The 21142-nt window shown below is 44.9% G+C and overlaps 1 protein-coding gene across 1 annotated transcript in view; it reads left to right on the forward strand.

Annotated features, from left to right (window-relative positions):
• cntn5 (contactin 5) overlaps nucleotides 1-21142 on the forward strand; it is a gene marked incomplete at both ends in the record, with an annotated part of 101056 nt that overhangs the window by 65656 nt on the left and 14258 nt on the right. The window contains 6 exons of the mRNA XM_084466369.1: nucleotides 1029-1156; nucleotides 2376-2563; nucleotides 5030-5150; nucleotides 6492-6650; nucleotides 9419-9568; nucleotides 12139-12209. Coding sequence (XP_084322495.1) covers nucleotides 1029-1156; nucleotides 2376-2563; nucleotides 5030-5150; nucleotides 6492-6650; nucleotides 9419-9568; nucleotides 12139-12209 — 817 coding nt within the window. The remainder of the gene's footprint in view (nucleotides 1-1028; nucleotides 1157-2375; nucleotides 2564-5029; nucleotides 5151-6491; nucleotides 6651-9418; nucleotides 9569-12138; nucleotides 12210-21142) is intronic.

Raw genomic sequence — 21142 nt, forward strand, 5'->3', positions numbered from 1 at the left:
GGCAGGTGAAGTAGTGTGCTTTTTCATGATGTTTTTTTCATTGCTGTATTTTTCTTTTCTTTGTTGTTCTCTATATTTGCTTCCACCACAAACAAACTGCAGCGGGCCAAAGCAAAACCATGCTCTTATCAGAAGTACCAACCGTGTAACCACGGCCATTTTGGTGGAGTGATTGTCAATCGCAATCATTAGAAGCCTCTTTGTGTTTGTGTCATTGTTCTAAATGCCCGACCTTGTTGAGTACAACACCGGTTCACATTAGAGAACATGAGAAGGAAGAGAAAGATAAGAATCCAAATAATAAAATGATTCCCTAATAGAAACAAAATGAAGCTTAAGCGCCTTAAATCCTAATGACGTCCTAATGAGCCTTTATGGGGTGTTTCTGTAAGTGACTTCCTTCTCCCCGTGCCACCCATCCATATTTAAAAGAAATGCACTGTGTTCTATCTAAATTGAACTCTCTTTCTCCTCCCATTTCCGCCTTATCATTACTCTAAGCACCTGTGTTTTAATCCAATTTGAGATAGCGTTGCTCGATGCTATCGGGAAATCACTTTCATTAATGGGCTTAAATTGGTGATGGATTTTGTGTTTAGCATTTCTTTTGTCATCTCTCCCTGCTATTTTACATTGATGGAGCTTTACCCGGCTCAGCTAAAGACTGCTGTTGACTTTCTATTTCAAAGTCCTCTGAGCCTTTTCTGGCTCTTAAACAACTTTGTGTATCCTATGCCTTTTTAGCGTCCTTCAAAAACCCCCGGGCGGCACAAACTTGCTCAACGTAAACAGGACTTCAATTTACTTTCCACTCCCCGGTGGAATCAGCTTCTTTTCCTCCGGAATCGGATCCCTCTCCTCTTAAGTCGCAGCGACGTCCGGAGTCCCAGGGGGGATTGTTGAAGTGGCGCCGCCGCCGCGTCCCCAAATATTAAACCAGTACCGCTTTAGCCTCAGAGTCCCCACCGCTCAGACGTGAATTCCCTCCCCAAACTGTTACCGACTGCGGCCTTCTCTCCCCCCTGCAGGATCATGCTGCTGCGGGACAACACCCTGAGGATCGTGAACTCCAGCCGCGCCGACGAGGGCCACTACGTGTGCCTGGCGGTGAACACCTTCGGCTCGGCCGAGATGACGGCCATGCTCTGGGTGAAAGGTAAGCAAGGCCCACAGGGGGCTTAATTTCCTGACAAATTAGCGCCAGCCACCCACGGGTTAACGGCACCCAACGTGGCTCTCTCTCCCCCCACCCTGCCGCCAACCCTGCCGGGAGCGAGGGCACCGGAGACCGTACCCTGTGCTCTGTGATCCGTCAAGCAGCTTTCACATCCCGGACTCATCATATGAGGACACACTTAGCAGCGTAAAGGCCATCTGTCTCCGGGTAGCGACACACACGCGGTCCCGTTGCGGAGGGTAGCCCAGTGCTCGGGTGGCGTATTAGGGGTCCTGGGTTACAGCTGGTGGGTTTCTAGGCAGCAGCTCCTGCAACATGATTGGTCCGAACAAACTGAGGCGAAAGGAAAGTGAAACGCCCAGATTTGAGCGGTCTGCCGTCAGACCTTGAATATTCATGTTGTCTGATTTCTAGGACAACCAAGACAGAGGTGGGGAGTGATAATGTCGTGAATTTGCTAAATTCTCATTCCAAAGATTCCTGGTTCGAGCTGCACTACTCAGACCCCCTGAGGCCTTCCCGTGGGCATCCTTGAGCGAGATGCCTGTTCCCCTACCTGCTTTGAATGAAATATCTACAACTCACTGTAAGGCACTTTGGTTAAAGTGCATCACTATGGTTGCCCTGCTTTGGTTCCCCGGCTAATTTGTGGCTCTCTGTTTTATTGAAGCTACAGCGGCCCTGGCTCTTGTCTAACCTCAGTGTGTATTAATAATTGTATATTATACAGTGGATACACTGGGTGCTAGTTATGGTCTAACCTAGTATACAAGAACCATTTTATATCTTACAGTGGATATGATCGCTGTTATATTACATTCATGTTATATTCATATATTATATTACACAGTGGCTCCACTGGGGTCTCTTTTTGTCTGACAGACCAGTAGTGGTAGTGGTCCCCCCAGCTGGAGGGGGTCTCTCCTGGTCTGACAGACCAGTAGTGGTAGTGGTCCCCCCAGCTGGAGGGGGTCTCTCCTGGTCTGACAGACCAGTAGTGGTAGTGGTCCAACCAGCTGGAGGGGGTCTCTCCTGGTCTGACAGGCCAGTAGTGGTCCCCCCCCCCCAGCTGGACGGGGGTCGGGGGTCTCTCCTGGGATGACAGGGCAGTAGTGGTCCCCCCCCCCCCCCCCCCCCCAGCTGGACGGGGGTCGGGGGTCTCTCCTGGGATGACAGGGCAGTAGCTTTGTGTCTCCAGAGCCCATGCGCGTGGACCTGAGCCCCGGGCGGGTGGAGGTGACGGTGGGGGAGAGCGTGGTGCTGAGCTGCAAGGCGACCCACGACACGTCGCTGGACGTCGGCTTCCAGTGGTCCTTCAATCAGCAACCAATCAACTTCCAGACGGACGGCGGCCACTTGGAGTACATCCAGACCGTCAGAGCACAGGTAAGGAGCCGCTGCCTGCAGGGCTGCGTCAGCGAAAGGCTTCCTCTTGCCTTGTCTGTCGTTCTGTCTTGTCTATTTGTGTGTGTGTGTGTGTGTGTGTGTGTGTGTGTGTGTGTGTGTGTGTGTGTGTGTGTGTGTGTGTGTGTGTGTGTTTCGTAAAACTATTAAAAATTTGCATTTTTTTTTTTCTTTTTTATGTGCATTTAACTAACTTTTATTTATTCCTTTATCATACTTTTTAGACATGTATGGTAATTAAATCACAGTTTTCAGAGAAGAGTAGAGAGTAGAGGTCAGCGTAGGGGTTACGAATAAACGATAAATCCCCTATCTGTCTAATCACCGATTTGAAGTTTGAGTCACACTGGAGAGACGGGGTGAATCCCCTGAAAGGTCATCCAGCTGGGGCTGTCACTGTGATAAAGGACCTGCCACCCATCTCACGATCATGTGTATCAGCGGCTGTAGGGGCGGGCCCCTACACATGTTAGGCTGCTCCCAGATTTCCTCTGAAATGGCAGCGGTGTATAACAGGTCCGCCAGCCAAGCCCAGGGCAAAGCTCGCAGCTCGCGACTCCCTGGCTTATTTACATTCCTCACCTCTCTGCCAAGAGATTGAATTAAAGGAGCGCTTTTTTAAAGAGAGGAAAATAAACCAGTGGGGACACAAATCCAATAAATGGATAGATAGTCTTTGAATTTATTTGAGCGTTTACTTGTTCTTTGAGGACAAAGGCAACCTGTGTCTCTGCGGTAATGGCATGCTAAAATATATTCATTTGTTTAAAATGGTCGACTGGCTAATACGAGATTGGTTTGGTGGTGGAGGAAGGGATAGTATAAAGGTTTGACTACTAGAGCGACCACTTTTTATACACAGATATTTACCTGTGTAGGTTCCAGATGTCGTGATTCATCTGCCTCGTCTCCGACTGGCTGATTTTCCAACAAGAAATAAGTAAACCATCTGACAGACGTTCCATAGGAGATGCGCATTCATGTGTGACTTTCTCAGTAAAGGAATCACGTTGTGGTGTAACAGGTGACTTTGAAAATCCACTGCTTCCTTTGATACGGATCCCTCTTAAGAGAAGATAAGAGGGTGGTTTATTTATCCCAGATGGGAAATTCCGGTGTCACAGTAAGAAGTGCAGAACTGGGGTAGAAATGAAAGAGTGTGTTTTTGTAACAAAAGTGTAAAGAATACCAAAAAAACCCACAATACACGTAGTAATACACAATGTATCGTAGTAGAAATGTAAAAGAATAGGTCTAACCATTAGAGACATTTGAGGTAGACTATTTTTAACAGTATATGCTGCTTTATTGGAAGTATACATTATGGACCAAGACGCTGTGTTAATGTGTGGGCAAGATGTTGTAGTGGTTAGGGTGTTTTACGGAAGGTTCTGGTTCGACCTCCACAAAGTCTAGCTGCAGGCGTCCCTGAGCAAGAGGCCTAACTCCTACCTGCTCCCTAAGGACAAAAGTCCATGTAAATCTCTTTGTGAATAAAAGTGTCGGCTAAATGAATAATAGTAAGTATTTAAAATAGAACGGTTAGGATTTGCCTCAAATGGCAAGATACCTCAACAAGAGATCAGCGCGAGATCATTAATATGATAATGGTAATCACTAGGGACAGAAACTAGAAACACCAGGAACCTTTTATAGAGACATATTAAGAGAGCAGGCTATACGTTAATGATAGGTGAACCTCCAGCCATAAATTCTGGAGCCTTTAAGTGCAGCCTGAGGCTGTTTTTCTGCAAACAAAGTATGATACATAATAAATAGCGCAGGGGGGGAAAAAATACAATTTGTATCTATTATTCATTGAGTGTCGTCTATGAATTCAGCTTTGCGGTAATATCAGATATCTGTTTATAATAGTTCTGTAACAACACCAACCCCCCACCACCCTCCCTAAAATCCCGAACACAAACTTTAGCCTCAACTCATCCATATTCATTAACCCAATGAAAGGGTAGACGTGGGAGCGGGGCCGTATGTTTAAATCTTATCCTGGAAGTAAAAGCTACAGCCATTCCTAACGAATGGCGAACAGTCGGAAGGAGCCCATTAACGATACATCTCATGAATAGCTCCAGCCGCAGCAGCAGCAGCAGCAGCGGCAGCGGCAGCAGCAGCAGCAGGCCTCTAGAGACCGGGTCTTTTACTTGACAGTCCTCTGTGGGCTCGACAGCATTGTGACTGATGTCTGTCTTGTATTTTTAATCAGGCGCTGTGCTAAACAGCTGTCGGCAGACCTTGAATTATTCCCCGTCCCGCCTCAGGCGTCTCTCATCTCAACAGATAGAACAGTGGCAGCCAGACACCTTGTTTTTACCTTGGCTCCGTCTAGACAGCCAAACACACACTCTCACACACACACACTCACAGGCTCACACACACACAGCCGTCCACCCCTGCCACTCTTACAAGTGTTCTGTATGCTCTTTGCAGCAGTCTTCTACAGTGGACCTGATGATCAGGAGCATCCTCCTGAAGCATGCTGGGAAATACGGATGCCGGGCCCACACAAGCGCAGACATGGTGTTCGCCGAGGCTGAACTCCTGGTCCGAGGTGAGCGGAGGTCATCTCTCTCTCTCTCTTTGTCTCGTCCAATCACAAGCATCTCTGTTGACCGTCGAATCAAACACCATTGTTAACGCCATTGTTAACACCATCTTTAAAAACATCTTTAACAATCCCTTTTCAGCTTGATCCAATTTAAGTGAGATTTGATGGATGGAAACTATAAATGTTCTTCTTTTACCATAAGAAATAACGAGGAAAAACATTTCAGGTTTTTTATTAAATCTAAAAATATAAATAGGGTTAGGGAGAGTTAAATAAAAAGGTTGTTTAAAGGTTGTTGTTCAAATGTTTCAGCTGGACTATTATGAGATTCAAAAGAATGCGTTACATTTCCGGCCCTTAACTCGGACGCGACACGAAAGGACGGAACCACGACTGTGGACGTTTGCATCGCGGATTTGGTCTCGGTTTCAGAACCGTTACACCCTTAACATACACGCATACATACTGTATCAATGACTTCATCTTATTTCAAAGACGCAATGGACATCTTGTCAGTTTCTCCCAACAAATAATCAACTTTGTTGGGAGTGGGTTAATGATCTCAATGGCTTCCTCTTCATTCCAGATCCCTCATTACTGAATGTTTACGATTCACAACTAAAAACCTTGCATGACTCTGTCGGGCTTAAGACAATCGGTCCTGTTTCATTCTGAGGGTGGCCCCTCAACATGCATATCACGGTCCTCTGATGTGAATGGAGCTTCCATTGGACACTTGATGTGTGGACCTTGCACGCTGCTTCCCCCTGATCCCGGGCAGCTGCCACAGACTTGACTTACAGCTGCTCCCCCTCAGGTCCTCAGACGGCCACTGCACTGGCAGATTTCACGTGTGACTGAAGGCTGGGGGTAAACACATGTTTGGCTGAGTTAAAACAGAGCGGGGTCGCTCGCGCACGCCTCTCCTTCACAGCACAGCTGGCCCACCGCTGCCTCCAGAGAAGCCAAATAAATAAATATAGAAGTGCATAAATAAGGCAATAGATAAATAAGGCATTTTATATTCCTTATTCAGCAGGAAATCGCTGGCGGTAGCTCAACCCCAATGTGGGTTCGGTGGAGTCCTTCTGTGTGTTCTAATTCAGCTTGACCGGTGGCATTTCCCCTTCTCACCTCATGCAGCCGTGTCGATTTTCTATGCACAGGAGTGTAGTGGTTACACTACCTTCTTCTTTCCTCTGTTTGTATGTGTCCTCTCTCCTCTATTGTGTGTGTGTGTGTGTGTGTGTGTGTGTGTGTGTGTGTGTGTGTGTGTGTGTGTGTGTGTGTGTGTGTGTGTGTGTGTGTGTGTGTGTGTGTGTGTGTGTCCTCTCTCTCCTGCAGGGCCTCCCGGGCCCCCCGGGGTGGTGATTGTGGAGGAGATCACCGACAGCACGGCCACCCTCTCCTGGAGCCGTGGGCTGGACAACCACAGCCCTATTAGCACCTACAACCTTCAGGCCCGGAGCCCCTTCTCCCTGGGCTGGCAGACCGTCAGAACAGGTACCCGCAACCCATCAGTTCCCCTCTCCCCCCTCCAGTCTGCTTATCAAACTCTGGGAGTACACTGATATCTACGGCTAGGGCCGCTGGTACATGTTATTGTATTAAAGGTGTGATTTGGTCCTTTAAAATGCAATTATGCTGTAGAATAGCCTTGAGCTAATCATCCGATTTCTCCTGTTTTTCATCTCCTTTTTTATTGTTTTCACCTGCATATCTAATGCATTTTATAATTGGGCTTTATTTTATACATTTTTTACTAACTTTTTTGTACTAATTTTTGCAATTTTATTATTATTTTGCATTTATATTCAGTACTGTAGTGTTACAATCCATAGATGAGCCTGCCATTAGAATGTCACTTTACAGAGTGGTAATGTTATACTGCATCAGAAGATTGACTTTCTTTTGTGAATTTAAAGGTCTATTAAGCATTGAAATACAAAAGTTGTGAAGTAGGCCTACTTATTAGAACTGTTAAACAAGCATGTTAATTCTAAAGTTGAGTCTTTAGATTAGCTAGATTTACCTTTTTCTTTTTGTGGCTTCTGATACTTGGGATACTGGGATACTTTAATTTTAGCTGAAAATAGATAATCTTTGTCTGACGAAAACAGTCCTATATTATGGTTTGGAGGGAAATCATCAAAAGTGAACGTTGAAGGAATGACGTTTGCTAAGCAGAGGGCAATCCATTCTGATGGACTAAGCTAAAAATATTAGCCGGGTTTATGATGCGGTAATAATCCATCGGCACGGATTGATAAATCATACTTAGCAAACACTCTTTTCACACGGAGGAGGCTGTTAAACAATATTTAATTTGATAAAGGACAATTAAGCCTCCTGTGATGCATTGTAAGTGGTGAACTTGTGAAGATTAGCATACCACGGATGGGCTTTTTATCCGCACGGCGCCAACGTGGTTATCAGCGCTTGTTTAAAGAGCAGCGCGGCGCCGCTGTGTCTTGAATGATAAGGACCGGCTTTCCACTGCATACATTTGTTGTGCTCTTGTCGAGGATATGTTTTCCCTTCAAATGTTTGTCTAGTGTCGCTAAGGCTAATGTTGACGGAGCTTCATTACAGAAGGCCCGGGGTTAACGCATTAGCCGACACCGGCTATAGCACGGAGCACGGCACAGTGGCTATCTTTCTTGTAGTAGAGAAGGGGTGTCAAACGTACAGCCTTGAAAAAAAAAAAATCATGAAAATGAATAAAAAGTCACCCAGGCCAACCCTCCATTCAATGGAAGTGGAAGAGGCAGATGGCTATTTAGTTCGCTGCTGAATTTGTTTGCTTAGCTCGTGGCTCCCGGATCTAAATAAAACACCAAGGAAATAACAGTTGTAGTCGGCTATGCAGGCCAGCCTGCACCAGCAATTTTTTAAAAGTGCTGTAATGGCTTAAAGAAAATAGCATTTAATGACTTTGTATTACAGAATAAAGTGGTGTAATAGCTATGTTAGATAACAGGCCAACATACTGCAGGGCTGTCACATCTAAAGAAAAGTTTGGAGTGACCCAAAAGTTTGCCAAAGGTGGCGAACTTTCACCCCACACAATATTTATTACAGTTTCCAGCTATTTAACATATTGGCCATGATTTATTATTACAAATGTAAACTATTGAAATATTGGGTAAAACAAGACATTCTCTCGATCTCCCCAGCTTATCAGATCTCTCGGGAACCTCAGCTGCTCCGATAGCGTGTCGTTTGAGTTAGAAATAGAAGGTGTTGCGTGACAGTGTGTGAAGAGGGTCATTTGCGAGAGTCACGCTCGAGGCGAAAAAAATCCTGTTTTCCCTTGCCTTTCAGAAAAACATAACATTGCGCAGAAAAACAAACATTGTATAAAAATACGTATTTATCGATGTGCGGAATTTACTGCTGGCGGTTCATTAATGTGTTCACTTCAAACCCATTTTTTTACATGACAAGAATGCTAGCGTTGGCCAACGTTAAAAACACCTACATGTAAACAGGTCAGCTTTAAATGAAGCCACCTCAGGTATTAATATCCATTAACCAGGTTATGGTCTTCCTGTCTGTATTGATCTATGTTGCCAGAGTGATTTAGAATTAGCATTCATTCATGGCTAGCATGTCATTTAGTTACCATTGTATCAGAGTTGATGTGTGGCCTCATGAAAGGCTGCCACTGAGACTCATGCATTTTTTCTTACATTGTTAGACATAGTGTGTTTGTTATATTTATACTATTAATTAATAAAAAACATTTATATGTATTCCTAGACCTTTGCTGCTTTTAGCTAGAGAGTACGTAGTACATCACTTGCCTTCTTAAATGTCATCGTACAAAAATAAATTCTGCTTCACTGCACTGTCCCTAATCAAACATATTTACTTTTACTGTGAAGTCTTTTTTTAAGGCTTTAATGTGCACTGTTTATGCTGTGTTCATGTCATATGGAAGTTACGGAAATTCCCACTCTACGACCTCCAACAACAGGAATTTGGAATATTTGATAACAAAAGGTCTGATATATCTGACTAGGCAGGTGAACTGAATACAATTTTGTTCATGCCCACAGTTTTGAGATCATTATTTAGCATACCGGTAAAAAAACAATCTTGCATTTTCCGCCAACTGCCATGAATCAGTTGTACAGACTAGAACCTTTCCAACCTCTTTCTCCCATATTGCACATGAACATCATTAGTTCATGCATTAGCAAGTGTTATGTATTCTGATGATCGAAGAGCGTAACTAGCATGAGTCCTGTTGGTTTCCCCTTCCCAAGACCCAGAGCCTGTCACGGGCACCATGGAGTCTGCCATGGCTGTGGACCTGAACCCCTGGGTGGAGTACGAGTTCAGGGTGGTGGCGAGCAACGCCATCGGTACGGGGGACCCCAGTGCCCCCTCCAGGGGAGTACGCACCAAAGAAGCAGGTAAACCTAGGGAGGGTGGGTAGTCTGTTGGGGGGCTGGGCAGTCTGTACTGGGGCTGGGCAGTCTGTAAAGGGGCGGTGTAGTCTATGGGGGGCAGGGTAGACTGTAGAGGGGACAGGTAGTCTTTAGGGGGACAGGGTAGTCTGTAGGGAGGCAGGACAGTTTAATGGTTAGGATGTTTAGTGTCTCGAAACCGATACTCGAAAACCCGGTTCTGGGTTCGAAACCCAATGTCCACAGTTTCTCAGTAGGCAACGCTTGAGCAACCCTGAGCTTGATGATCTTTTAACGATTCCACTGTAAGGCACTTGGATAACAGGGTCTGCTAAATCAGTGTATAGCAGTAGGAATGAAAGCCCCGCAGCTGGAAATGTGCGTTAATAAGATATATACATCAGATAAAACATAAGATAGTACTTGGGGTAATGAAATACTTATCACCCTATTGATTGTGTGAAATCAATAGGGTGAATAAGTGTTTCCCCTCGAGGGGAAATGATGCGCGAGATAAACCCCAGGAAAGAAAAATCATTGTAAATATATAATACATGCATACATTAAAATGATAACGCATACACCGGCATCGGCGTTCCCTCAGGCATTAGCATACATTATTATGTTAAGCACCTCTGACTCCCATTACCTCTTGCAGCATGCCGACAGAATACATCCAGCTGATTGGCATGGACACAGCCACAAACAGTTTTGTTGAGGAGGGGTGGGGGGGGGTAGCCTGGCTATTGCCAGACCAAGCTCAATCGTAGATTGCACATTGGTATGGGGAAGCTGCTGTCATTTTCTTCAGCACAAGAGGCGTGATCAACGGGCCAAGTTCAACTGACTCTGTACGCAATCGGCTGCTTGCCGTCGCTTCCCTGTCGTCATTGTGTTAAACCAGCCAATAGCGCGCCAGGGGGAAATGCCAGCTTGGTGATTGGCTCCCGCAAAAACGTGTCGAAACTAGAAAGAAATGTATTGCTCTTCTCCAGACCCTTCAGCAGGGCGAACTCAAATCGCCGGCAGAATGGGCGGGGCTACCCAGTCCAGCGGAGGGGGGGGGGGGGGGGGGGGGGTCAGGGCGGGGGGTGTCCCCTTCACGCCCCAGCTCGTGAACCCACTCTATCCCCTGCTCTGTTGTTAACCTGGCTGCAGATTAAGTTTGCACAATAAGCGGCTTACGCAAATCTGGCCGACGTGCGCGGCACCTGAGGCCCAGAGTCAGCGGAGTGCCACAGCGCGCCGCGTGCCGCAGACGGCGGCTCCCTGGTTCCAGGGTGTCTCCGCCGCCGCCGCCGCACCTCGGTACCACCGTACTCTGGGGCTGAACGATTAATTAAATTCAAATTGCGATGTGTAACCCTATTTTTTTTTGATTATTATATATATATATTTTTTTTTTTTGTGATTTGTTAACGTTGCTGACTGGAGATCAGTAAGATTTATATTTATTTTTCTTTTACAATTCAATAGTTAAATAAAGATGTTATAATATCAATTCGTCTCAACATATTGGCCTGGCCTTAAAGGAAAGAGCAGTTTACATGTTAACTGCTTCCAATGTTGTGTTGGTCATGCTAAAGAATGATTTATTACCTTTTTAGCGAATAATACAGAACATAAGGAACTTAATAAATTGAAAAAATCGCATTTTAAATATCTACGTAATATTGGTAAAAATAATCGCAATTAGATTAGTTCCCCAAATCGTTCAGCCCTACCGTACACTGTTCACCTCCATACCACCATACACTGATCACCTCCATACCACCGTACACTGATCACCTCCATACCACCGTACACTGATCACCTCCATACCACCGTACACTGATCACCTCCATACCACCGTACACTGATCACCTCCATACCACCGTACACTGATCACCTCCATACCACCGTACACTGATCACCTCCATACCACCGTACACTGATCACCTCCATACCACCGTACACTGATCACCTCCATACCACCGTACACTGATCACCTCCATACCACCGTACACTGATCACCTCCATACCACCGTACACTGATCACCTCCATACCACCGTACACTGATCACCTCCATACCACCGTACACTGATCACCTCCATACCACCGTACACTGATCACCTCCATACCACCGTACACTGATCACCTCCATACCACCGTACACTGATCACCTCCATACCACCGTACACTGATCACCGTGCGCTGCAGACGGCGGCTCCCTGGGTCCAGGGTGTCTCCGCCACCGCCGCACCTCCCGCTCGTTTCTCATCCATAAAAACATAATAATTACAAAGGTCAAGGGTGGCCTGGAAGAGGCTTATTTAATATGTCCTATCTCCTCCTCGTGTAATTAACTCAGTAATCGCTGTATCTCGTCATGGATATGGTAATCAATCCTGGAAGGCGCCACGAAGGCTCTGGTTCTAGGTCGTTTTTGATCACGCCAGGGCTCTACAGCTAATATTCTATTTTGTTTTGACGTTGTAAATCTGAGAGGTTATTAATTGGGTTTGTCACCACAGTGGGTGGCGATGCGACGATATGCCCTAATTGTGTTCCATGTGGTTTTTGTCTTTGATTCTAGTCCCAGCGGTGGCGCCGGCGAACGTGAGCGGAGGAAACGGGCGCAGACATGAACTGGTCATCTCCTGGGAGGTACGACGATCACTGTGTTTCACTCAAGATAGCCGACGGTGTTGCTCTTAATGTGCTCACTCCAAAGTAACTCAGTTACTCTGAAGATGCAATGTTACTCTAAATATGTGATGTTACTGTTAATATAATCAGTTACTGTATGGATATGACATTGCTGTAAAGATACTCAGTTACTCAAAAGATCTAACGTTACTCAAATTATATAACGGTACTCTAAAGATACGATGTGACTGTAAAGTTACTCACTTACTCTGAACAGAGTAATCAGTTACTATAAAGTCTCAGTTACTGTAAAGATAAAGATAAACGATAAAGACTCAGTGTCCGTAGAGATACTAAGTTAATGTAAAGATAATTAAAGACTCAGTTATTGTAATGTTACTCTGTTGCTATAAAGACTGAGGGTGCTGCAGCTATGATAAATGCATTTATATTTTTGGAGATAAACACTTTATAAAACAAGGTTGATCGTTAAATAGTTACAATACACTAGTTTGCTTTACTTGAGTACGTATCCCAGCTCAATGACGAAGCGGTAATGGTGGTTTGGGTATGTCTCAAAATAGAACTCTGATTTGTTTAATAATTGCCCTAAAGCCAAAAAGCAAAAACACATAGTGGAAGCCTTGTGGGCTGTAGTGTTTTGTTTCTTTTGCCGATGGGAATAAATCTCCCTCTGAGAGGTTTCCAAAGTGTTCTGCTTCTCATTTGCACTCAGGGCCCTCACTGCATACTGCCAGTGTATCCGTGTGATAAAGTTCAAGTGCCTTGCTCTATTGCTAGCCGTATAGCGTGGCTGTGGTTCAGTCCACAATAAATCGCATTCTGAAGAGAGACAAATCTGGGTTGCGCGTGGGAACTGTCTATCGCTCCACAGCGGAGTCGGTGTCCCCGTTTGCCGGCTGTTGTCTTGTGAAATGGTTCTACAACTGGTGTGAAATGTGGTCGGCCGTTCAAATGTATGCAACCATAAATGTGGCTCTGCATTTAATATGACATCAATACATAGATGATTCTTTTTCTCAGCACCTCCAGCTCTGACTGACCTCCCCCCCCATCCTTGGTAACTGTAACGATATTCACTCATTGTGAAGAGTCTCACTTACTCTAAAGGTACTCAACCCTAACCTGACTGACGGCAGATGAATTTCGTTCCGCCTAGCTCCACTCATCCATCTGGGATCACTCCCGTTGGGAGGTATTTGGGGACTTTGGCATTGAGGAAGCAAGCGTCACGGGTTGGTTTCGATGTGAGTGGTTGAAGTAGCACGTCAATAAAGATGACGGACAAGTGGTTTATCCAATCATATGCAAGGATTTTTGATAAGACCCAGCCTTCTAAAGCACCTCTTCAATGGAGCGATCCCAGATGGATGAGTGGAGCTCGGCGGAACGAAATTCATCTGGAGAGAGTCAGGTTAACTCAACCCACCGCTTTCACTCATTAATGAGCATTGTTCATTGATCGTACATCGATAGTTTGTGACACTGTGAAGCTGAATGTTGTTGAATGTGCGAACCTGCCCCATGGAGCACGTGTACCAACAATGTTTTTTCAGTGGATCGAGGCGGGAAACAGGTTAACACTTATCCTGAAGACACTCAGAACGTTGCACAGAAGTTGTTATTTGTGTGTTCAAAGCAACCAAGTATCAAAAAAGTGTTATTGGGTGTTTTGTTATTCGTTGCGTGTTGAACCTCTGAACTTTAAAATGCATAATCATTTCCTTGATATTCTAATTGTGAATCATGCAAAGTGCCTTTTCTAACTCTTAAATCGTAGTAATACTGGAATTAACACAGCATTGGTACGTTGGTGGTATTGGACAGCACTCATGCTATGAAATGACCACACGTCAACACATTCTTTACCATCAAATGCTCCTGATAATGTGTCATGCCGAACTTTGACACATCAGAAAAATGCATCACTTCATATATTGCTGAGCCGCAAAGTAAGTAAGTTTCATAGTTTATAGCAGAGAAAATAATTAGATTTCCTTTTAATCATCTCTGCTGACTTAAGCTCGATAAATCTCTGTATTTTTGTGCGTTGCGATGCATTATCAGATGACAAAGCAAACATTTAATATTGTGCTAATTGCTCTACACTGCCGTCTTATTGGATCTGGTGTTCTCAATCTATTATTGGTGTCTGTGTAGGACCGGGGAGAGAGAGAGGGTGGGAGGCGAGGGGGCGGGAGAGAGGAAAGTGGTGGAGCTCGGTGTATTCATGTTGAATTTAATATAAGCATTATGCATGTGTTCCAATCTGTTAGAATATTAGCATATTGCAGATATTCCAAAGAGGTCACAGCCCTGTACTCTTCCCCCCTTGCCAGGAGGGATTTAACACATTTGGACCATCAGACACACAAAATATCTCTTTGGTCCTGGTTCTTCAGTTCACCTAGGATATGGAACAGGCTGAAGGGGGGGGGGGGGGGGTGGACTAGGACGTTGAATTTATTAATTTTCATGTTTCACATTTTGTTAGGAGGATGCGTACAGGAGAAATAGAGTCCTGGCCTGTCTGACTGACAGAGTGTTAACGCCGGCGGGGTCCTCAGCGTAATGAATCCCTCCTCGTCAGCCAGAATGATGTGAGACGGGAGCGGAGCCAGAAGCCGGGCTGAGCGCTGCGTACGTCGTGAGGCCAACGGTGTACTGCGGTGCGCTGCCTAAACAGCCCCCTAATCACCCACCCGAGCGGCCCGCTCGTTTGGCTGAGAGCGGGGAACAGCGATCCCATCCAGACGGTTTTTTGGTTTGAACTACTACAGCATGTGTGAGGCCTCGTCTTACGACGGGATATCGCACCCGCTCAGTGACGGGTTTAGTGTGCGTCCGCGAGCCTGTGCGTCCGCGTCATTTGATGACGTCAAGAGAACAGTTTAATCCATAAATGCCATTACTAGAACTTAATTCATTATGTTTTTTGTGGTTGTTTTTTTTGCCGCGGTTTGAATGGCCAATGATGAAGGCATTCAGGATAAAACAAATCTTACAGCAACTGCTATTAGAAACGCCTGTTATGGTAGCCTTGTGGGGCAGGATACTGCAGTGGCTGTACGTCGCTTTGGATAAAAGCTTCTGATAAATGGTCAAAGTAGTCCCCGGCCTTGCCTCAGTCCTCCCCGGCTCTTTGTAGCACATCTCCTCCAGGTACTTTAATACTCCATTCAGCCATCAGCCAGGCAACAGACAGCTGTATGCATCGTGGCCCGTGGGCCCACTCGGGCAGTGGGGAGCACTGTGGACTTTGACAGATACAGAGAGTTAAGTGTCCTTTATGAATTTAAAGTTGCAGGACAGAGGAGCCACAGTCCGCGAGCAACAGCTCTCCCGTTTTGCTCCGGTCGTGGTATCAAATGTGGTACTCGGTATTCCATTCAGGTTTTAAATAACATTGTACAATAACCTCAATGCCTGAATGGCTCTGAATTAATACTTTGAATTCTTGTCTAAACTTTCTTTCTTTCTTAACCTTTGGATCAAACTCCCAAGCAAAACAAAGTCTCCCCCCCCCCTCACCTTATCTTACAGCCCAGCAAACTAAGCAATTCACACATTCTTTTCTTTCTTTAAAACTGTGCTTCTGCATTAATTATTAATACAAACCAAGGTCCCCAGATCCGGCTAATATTTTCCTTTCGGTCTGAACATTGTTAGATATATATATCTCTCGGCCCTCTATGTGTGGACCTAAAGCCTCAGGACTCTTTCCTCTAGACCTAAAGAGGGCCTAACCCTCACATTGCAGCAGTGCGGGCCGGAGAACCAGGGCAACCGCGCTCCCCAGAGCTCTGGCTAAAACATTCTCCACGCTGCAGTCTCCTCCCCCCCCCCCCCCCCCAGGGGAGAGTACCTGTTGCCCCACCACTCATAAATCCTGCAGACGAATGCAACTTAATGATCATGTCGAGGTGCCTACGTGCCATTCCTTCAATTAGTTTTTTTTTACTTTCAAATGATTTCTTTCCACCCGGCAGCCTGGGAAATCCTGTCCGAAGCGGTTTAAGGTGATAAACCACCGGCTGATGGACGGCGCTCGTCATACCGGCTCTGCGAGCGTGAAGGAAACGCTCTAACGACTCTAAGGTCTGTGGATGACGGGCTGTCGTTTGACAGTACGCCAGGCCTGCCTTCACGCGGGAGACGTGGTTGGTTCTCCTCAGTGCTCCCCCCCCCCCCCCCCTCCCCCTCTCAGATGATGTGAGGAGGGGAGGCGGAGAGGGGTCGTGCGATGATGTCATCCCGTCCGCAGCATCATCAAAGCGGCGCCTAATTAAAACGCAGATGGTCGGGATGAAGTTTCAAACGCGGCGGAGTGGAGGCGGTGGGAGGAGGAGGAGGAGGAGCCGAGAGTGGGAGGCAGTCTCGGAGACGGAGGCTGAAGCGTTGGTTTGATGTTTTGAAAGGTGGGGGGGGGGGGGAAGGATGGGATGGTTGGTTGGTTTAATGTTCAAACGGTAGGCCAGGGAGGATGATATAGGTATATGACATAGATAGAAATGTATAATGGGTCTCAGCGTGTCTCAGGATGCTATAGATAGATTGGCACGACATCTATAAGGCAGGATGGAAAGGATGTTATTGGACTGTCTAAGGATCTTATTGGTTTAATCTAACAGTAAGACAGATATAATGAAGATAGGTTGGTTTAATGTTTAACACCAAGATAGAGTTATGATAGATAGGTTGGTTTAATGTCACATTAAGATAGAGAGGATATAGATAGGTTGGTTTAATGTGGAACAGTCTAGAGATGATATAAGTAGATAGGTTGGTTTAATGTGGAACAGTCTAGAGATGATATAGATAGGTTGGTTTAATGTTGAACAGTCTAGAGCTGATATAGATAGGTTGGTTTAATGTTGAACAGTCTAGAGATGATAAAGATAGATATGTTTGATATCTCACAGTAGTCCAGGGAGAAGGGACAAGCAGATGTGGCCCCACAACGCCATGGGGCTGCTCTGTGTTAGCGTCCACAGAGGAAACATAATGCTGCTGTACAAGTGGCCAAAACCGCTTCTACTGTGGCTTTGGGATCGTTCTCAAACTTGCCGTGGTTTGACAGCTTAGTTTTATTGGCGAGACACGCGAGGACTGCCATTAATGAAATCCATAAAGTCTCTAAATATCCCGACTAAATCATCAGCGTTTGTGTTCTGTCTGCGTCACCAGAGGAATTGTTGGGGGGGGGGGGGTGTCAGTGTTGTGGTTTGTTGCTTCCTACCGCAGGTTGAGGACAAACACTGCTGTAGAGCCAAAGAAAGACAGCTTAAGGCTGCTACACACTAGCCCAACTGTTGGCCATCCGAAACGTTTGTGGAGACTCGGACGAGTTCGGGAACAAATCGTGTGTTCAGCTGTGTCGGAAGCTTTTGGAACCACGCGGATGCTAAGTCTGAGAGTGCTCTGCGGATTAATGCCTCTGTTTGCTTGTGTGCTGTTTGCACACAGTGTGCGGGAGGGGTGGACTAGCACCACGAGACTAGGGCCTGCATCTGGCACAAGTGCAGAACGTACACGCTACTGTTGGCAGTAGTATTCATGGTGTGTTTCAATGCCACTTTTCTGCCGAACGGGAGTGGTCTGATGAAGGCAGTTGGCCGTTGGTTTGAGTCCGCCCCTTTAGCCGACATCTAACCATCAGCATCCAGACCGGAGACAACCGAACCAGGGATAAAAAAGTCTGGGGTGTCGAGTGGATGGAACCAGAGTCAGTTTGGCTGGCATGTCTAGTGGTTATAGGCAAGTGGTCAGGGTCCCAGTCGAAAGGTTCAGGGTTGGATCCCAGATGCCTGCAGGCATCCTTGAGCAAGTTGCCCTTATCCCTACCTGCTCATTAATGGATCTGAATTCCCTGGATCTTGCTCCGGGGAAAAGCATAATGAATACATTTAAAAAATAATATTTATATATAATAATAAATAAATGATATTTTACATATTTTATCCATGTATGTCAAACCCTTTAGGTCAGATTAGCATTAAACTGTGACATTTTTGTTTCTTGCATTATACAGCTTTACACTAGCTCCACTACACTTATTTTTTTCTTTCTTGGAGACACAAGAAGACACAGGTTTGTTACACACATAGTAAAGCAGATGCTTTTTTGTTAAGTTAATGAAGAGGGCACCAAGGGAAGGCAGAATCACTGTAGTACCAGCTTTAAAAGTATTGAAGGTAGATAACAAACACAAGCAGAGAGAAGCAGACGTCTGTCTGTTGGTTCTGAGGACCACAAGCAGAGAGAAGGCATTAGGGTGTGTACTATGTCTCAGACATAACTCCACAGCAACACAAGTGGCTTATCATGTGTTAACGTGAGCCAGCTTGCTTCTGTATGCGAAACCTTTCTGAGTAAAACATTATATAGGAATAAAGGCTCTACCTGATATAATTGGTACTGGTATACCGGTATAATTGTCCTAAAGGAAAGAACGTTCTGAAGGAATATACATCCGAAGGAATAACAATCATACACAATAAACATTTGAAAGGAATAAACATTCTAAAGGAATAGGCATTATAGATGAATAAACATTCTGGAAGAATAATCATTCAAGGAATAAATGGTCAAAATGAATTCATGTTCTAAACGAATAGATGTTAATAATAAGTGGAATAAACCTTCAAAAGAATTAAACGCTGCAACACTGTTAAATATATGATTCAATATATTATTCGATATACATTTTCTGTATTCATATTCTAATAATAATAGAGCATGCACACGCTGTAATGTTCATCTAATCTACGTGCCCTGTGCATGTGTGTGCACAGGAGGAAGAGAGACCAGTGTGTGTGTGTGTGTGTGTGTGTTCTCCACCCTATAGTTTCATGTAGGTTATACTTTAGACAATGTATACAGATGTAACAGAGGTAACCTCTGTAAACAGAGGTGTGTGAGTTACAACTATGAGGAGGGTGAGGGTGATAAGAATGAAGATGGATAAAGAACTGTCAAGCAATCCAGAAGAAGGTTGGCTAGCTATATAAAGACTATGTAATGATTGCTTGGTTTTTTACTATGGAATTGTCAACTTCTTATGAACGAATGGCTCATTCTTTTATATCTCAGTTATTATAGAACATATGGTGTATGACATTCTAGATATTCATATATGGATATAATATATAACATGAGTAAAATATAAAGTAAAATATAGTATTGTTAACGGTACGTTAGGTAAAACGTCAGAGCTGTTATTTGAGTGTCATTTGTTAGAAATGCCATTGCCGTCCCTCAGCCATTAGTGAGTGAAGTGCACTGTGAGTATTTGTTTCAAGTTGACCTCCCTATGAGCCAATTTAGATTTTGGAGCGCCTCCGGCTCATTGTGATAGATAGACAGCAGAGAGGCCCTGAATGATTTGGAGTATCCGCCTGGCCTGTCAATCACATGCACTCACACACAGCGTTATCATTGCTCGCACACAGGTGCGTGAAATGCAACACTTCAATGTTGGAGAAACTTGGGTAGGTAGGGAATGTTGCTCTGTTCATCGCTCTCTTTCTCTTCCTCTTTAAAACTCTCCAATCTCACCAACAGCAGCATCAAGTTTGATTGAGTTCTGGTGAAATTCTTCTGTTTTACGTGCAGAATGATAATCCTTCTCTTATCTGGATGGGCCTCCGCCATTAAACATTCATATCCATCAAATTACCCTTAGCACAATTTAACCAGATTGAAGTGGTGCTTTAAAGGAGTGATTTTGAGACAGGAGAGGGATTGTCACATGCTCCAATAATCCCCATGTCCAGTTCAGTGGTCTAATGCGACCAATAAAGTTTAAATTGACTGCATTTAAAAAGCTCTTCTTTAACCACCGTGGCGGTTAATTTCCTGACATTCTCTCACACACCCACACAGACATACACTCTCACACACACTGTCAACTACAGTACAATCAACTTTCTGGAACACATTCACACAAGCACACACACACACTTGCTCACTCTCCCACTCACTAACTCACACGACTTTGAGATGGATAGTATTATATGTGTTGGATCAGTATTTAAAAAAATGATAACGGTGTTCTGTCCACTCTCACTAGCTGTGCAATTGTGTGACTTGAACGAGAGTAGCATTTTTTTGTTATTGTAGATATCTTTAATAGGATGCGTTTTCGTTGATAACATTTTTGAAATCACTATCGATCAGCATGGACTGCAGATATGTCTAGGTTATATAAAGCGAGGCGCTAGAGAAATGTTACACATTGCGACTTTAACAGGCGATATTCCCTCCTCCCTGCTGTGCGGCTGACGTTTGAGAGCAACCAGCCCCGGTCCTATCTCTCCCCAGCAACCTGCTCAATCCCCCCGGGAACACTCGGCTATCAATTATTAAAATGTGATTCTTGATATGAAAGGTCATGGAGCCTCAACCGGCCGGAAGATGCTGGTGCTATTTAAACCAGTGGCTACTCGTGTGTACTATTTATGTTTGGACATATTAACACTGTTTCAACACGTTTGCTGTATATGCAGCACGTTTACCCGGTAATGCATGTCTTGCCTGGTTTGATTTGTGTGCTATTAAGTGTTGATTAATTGTCTCAGTGTCCTATTGACACTAACATTTTACCCAATTTGAACCTAAAACCAGCCTAAACGTAACCATAACCTACATTTTTGCTTAACATAACCAAACCTAACCTACCCTAAACCAAACCTAGACCTAAATATTACCTCAAACACACCCTAATCTTAACCTAGCCTAGACCTAGGCATATCCTAAACCTAAAAGGACCCTAAATTAGACCTAACCTTAACCCATCCCTAAGCCTTACCTGCTGTAGAATCCAGTCCTGGAATTTCAATGCAGTACATGCTAAGTGCATGTCATTTATACTGGTGGTTACGTTGATTTTCTATGAAAACTTGACAGCCTAAAGAGAAAATGGTTGGATA

This window comes from Micromesistius poutassou (genome assembly GCF_964030765.1).
Source record: "Micromesistius poutassou genome assembly, chromosome: 4".
Classification (NCBI taxonomy): domain Eukaryota; kingdom Metazoa; phylum Chordata; class Actinopteri; order Gadiformes; family Gadidae; genus Micromesistius; species Micromesistius poutassou.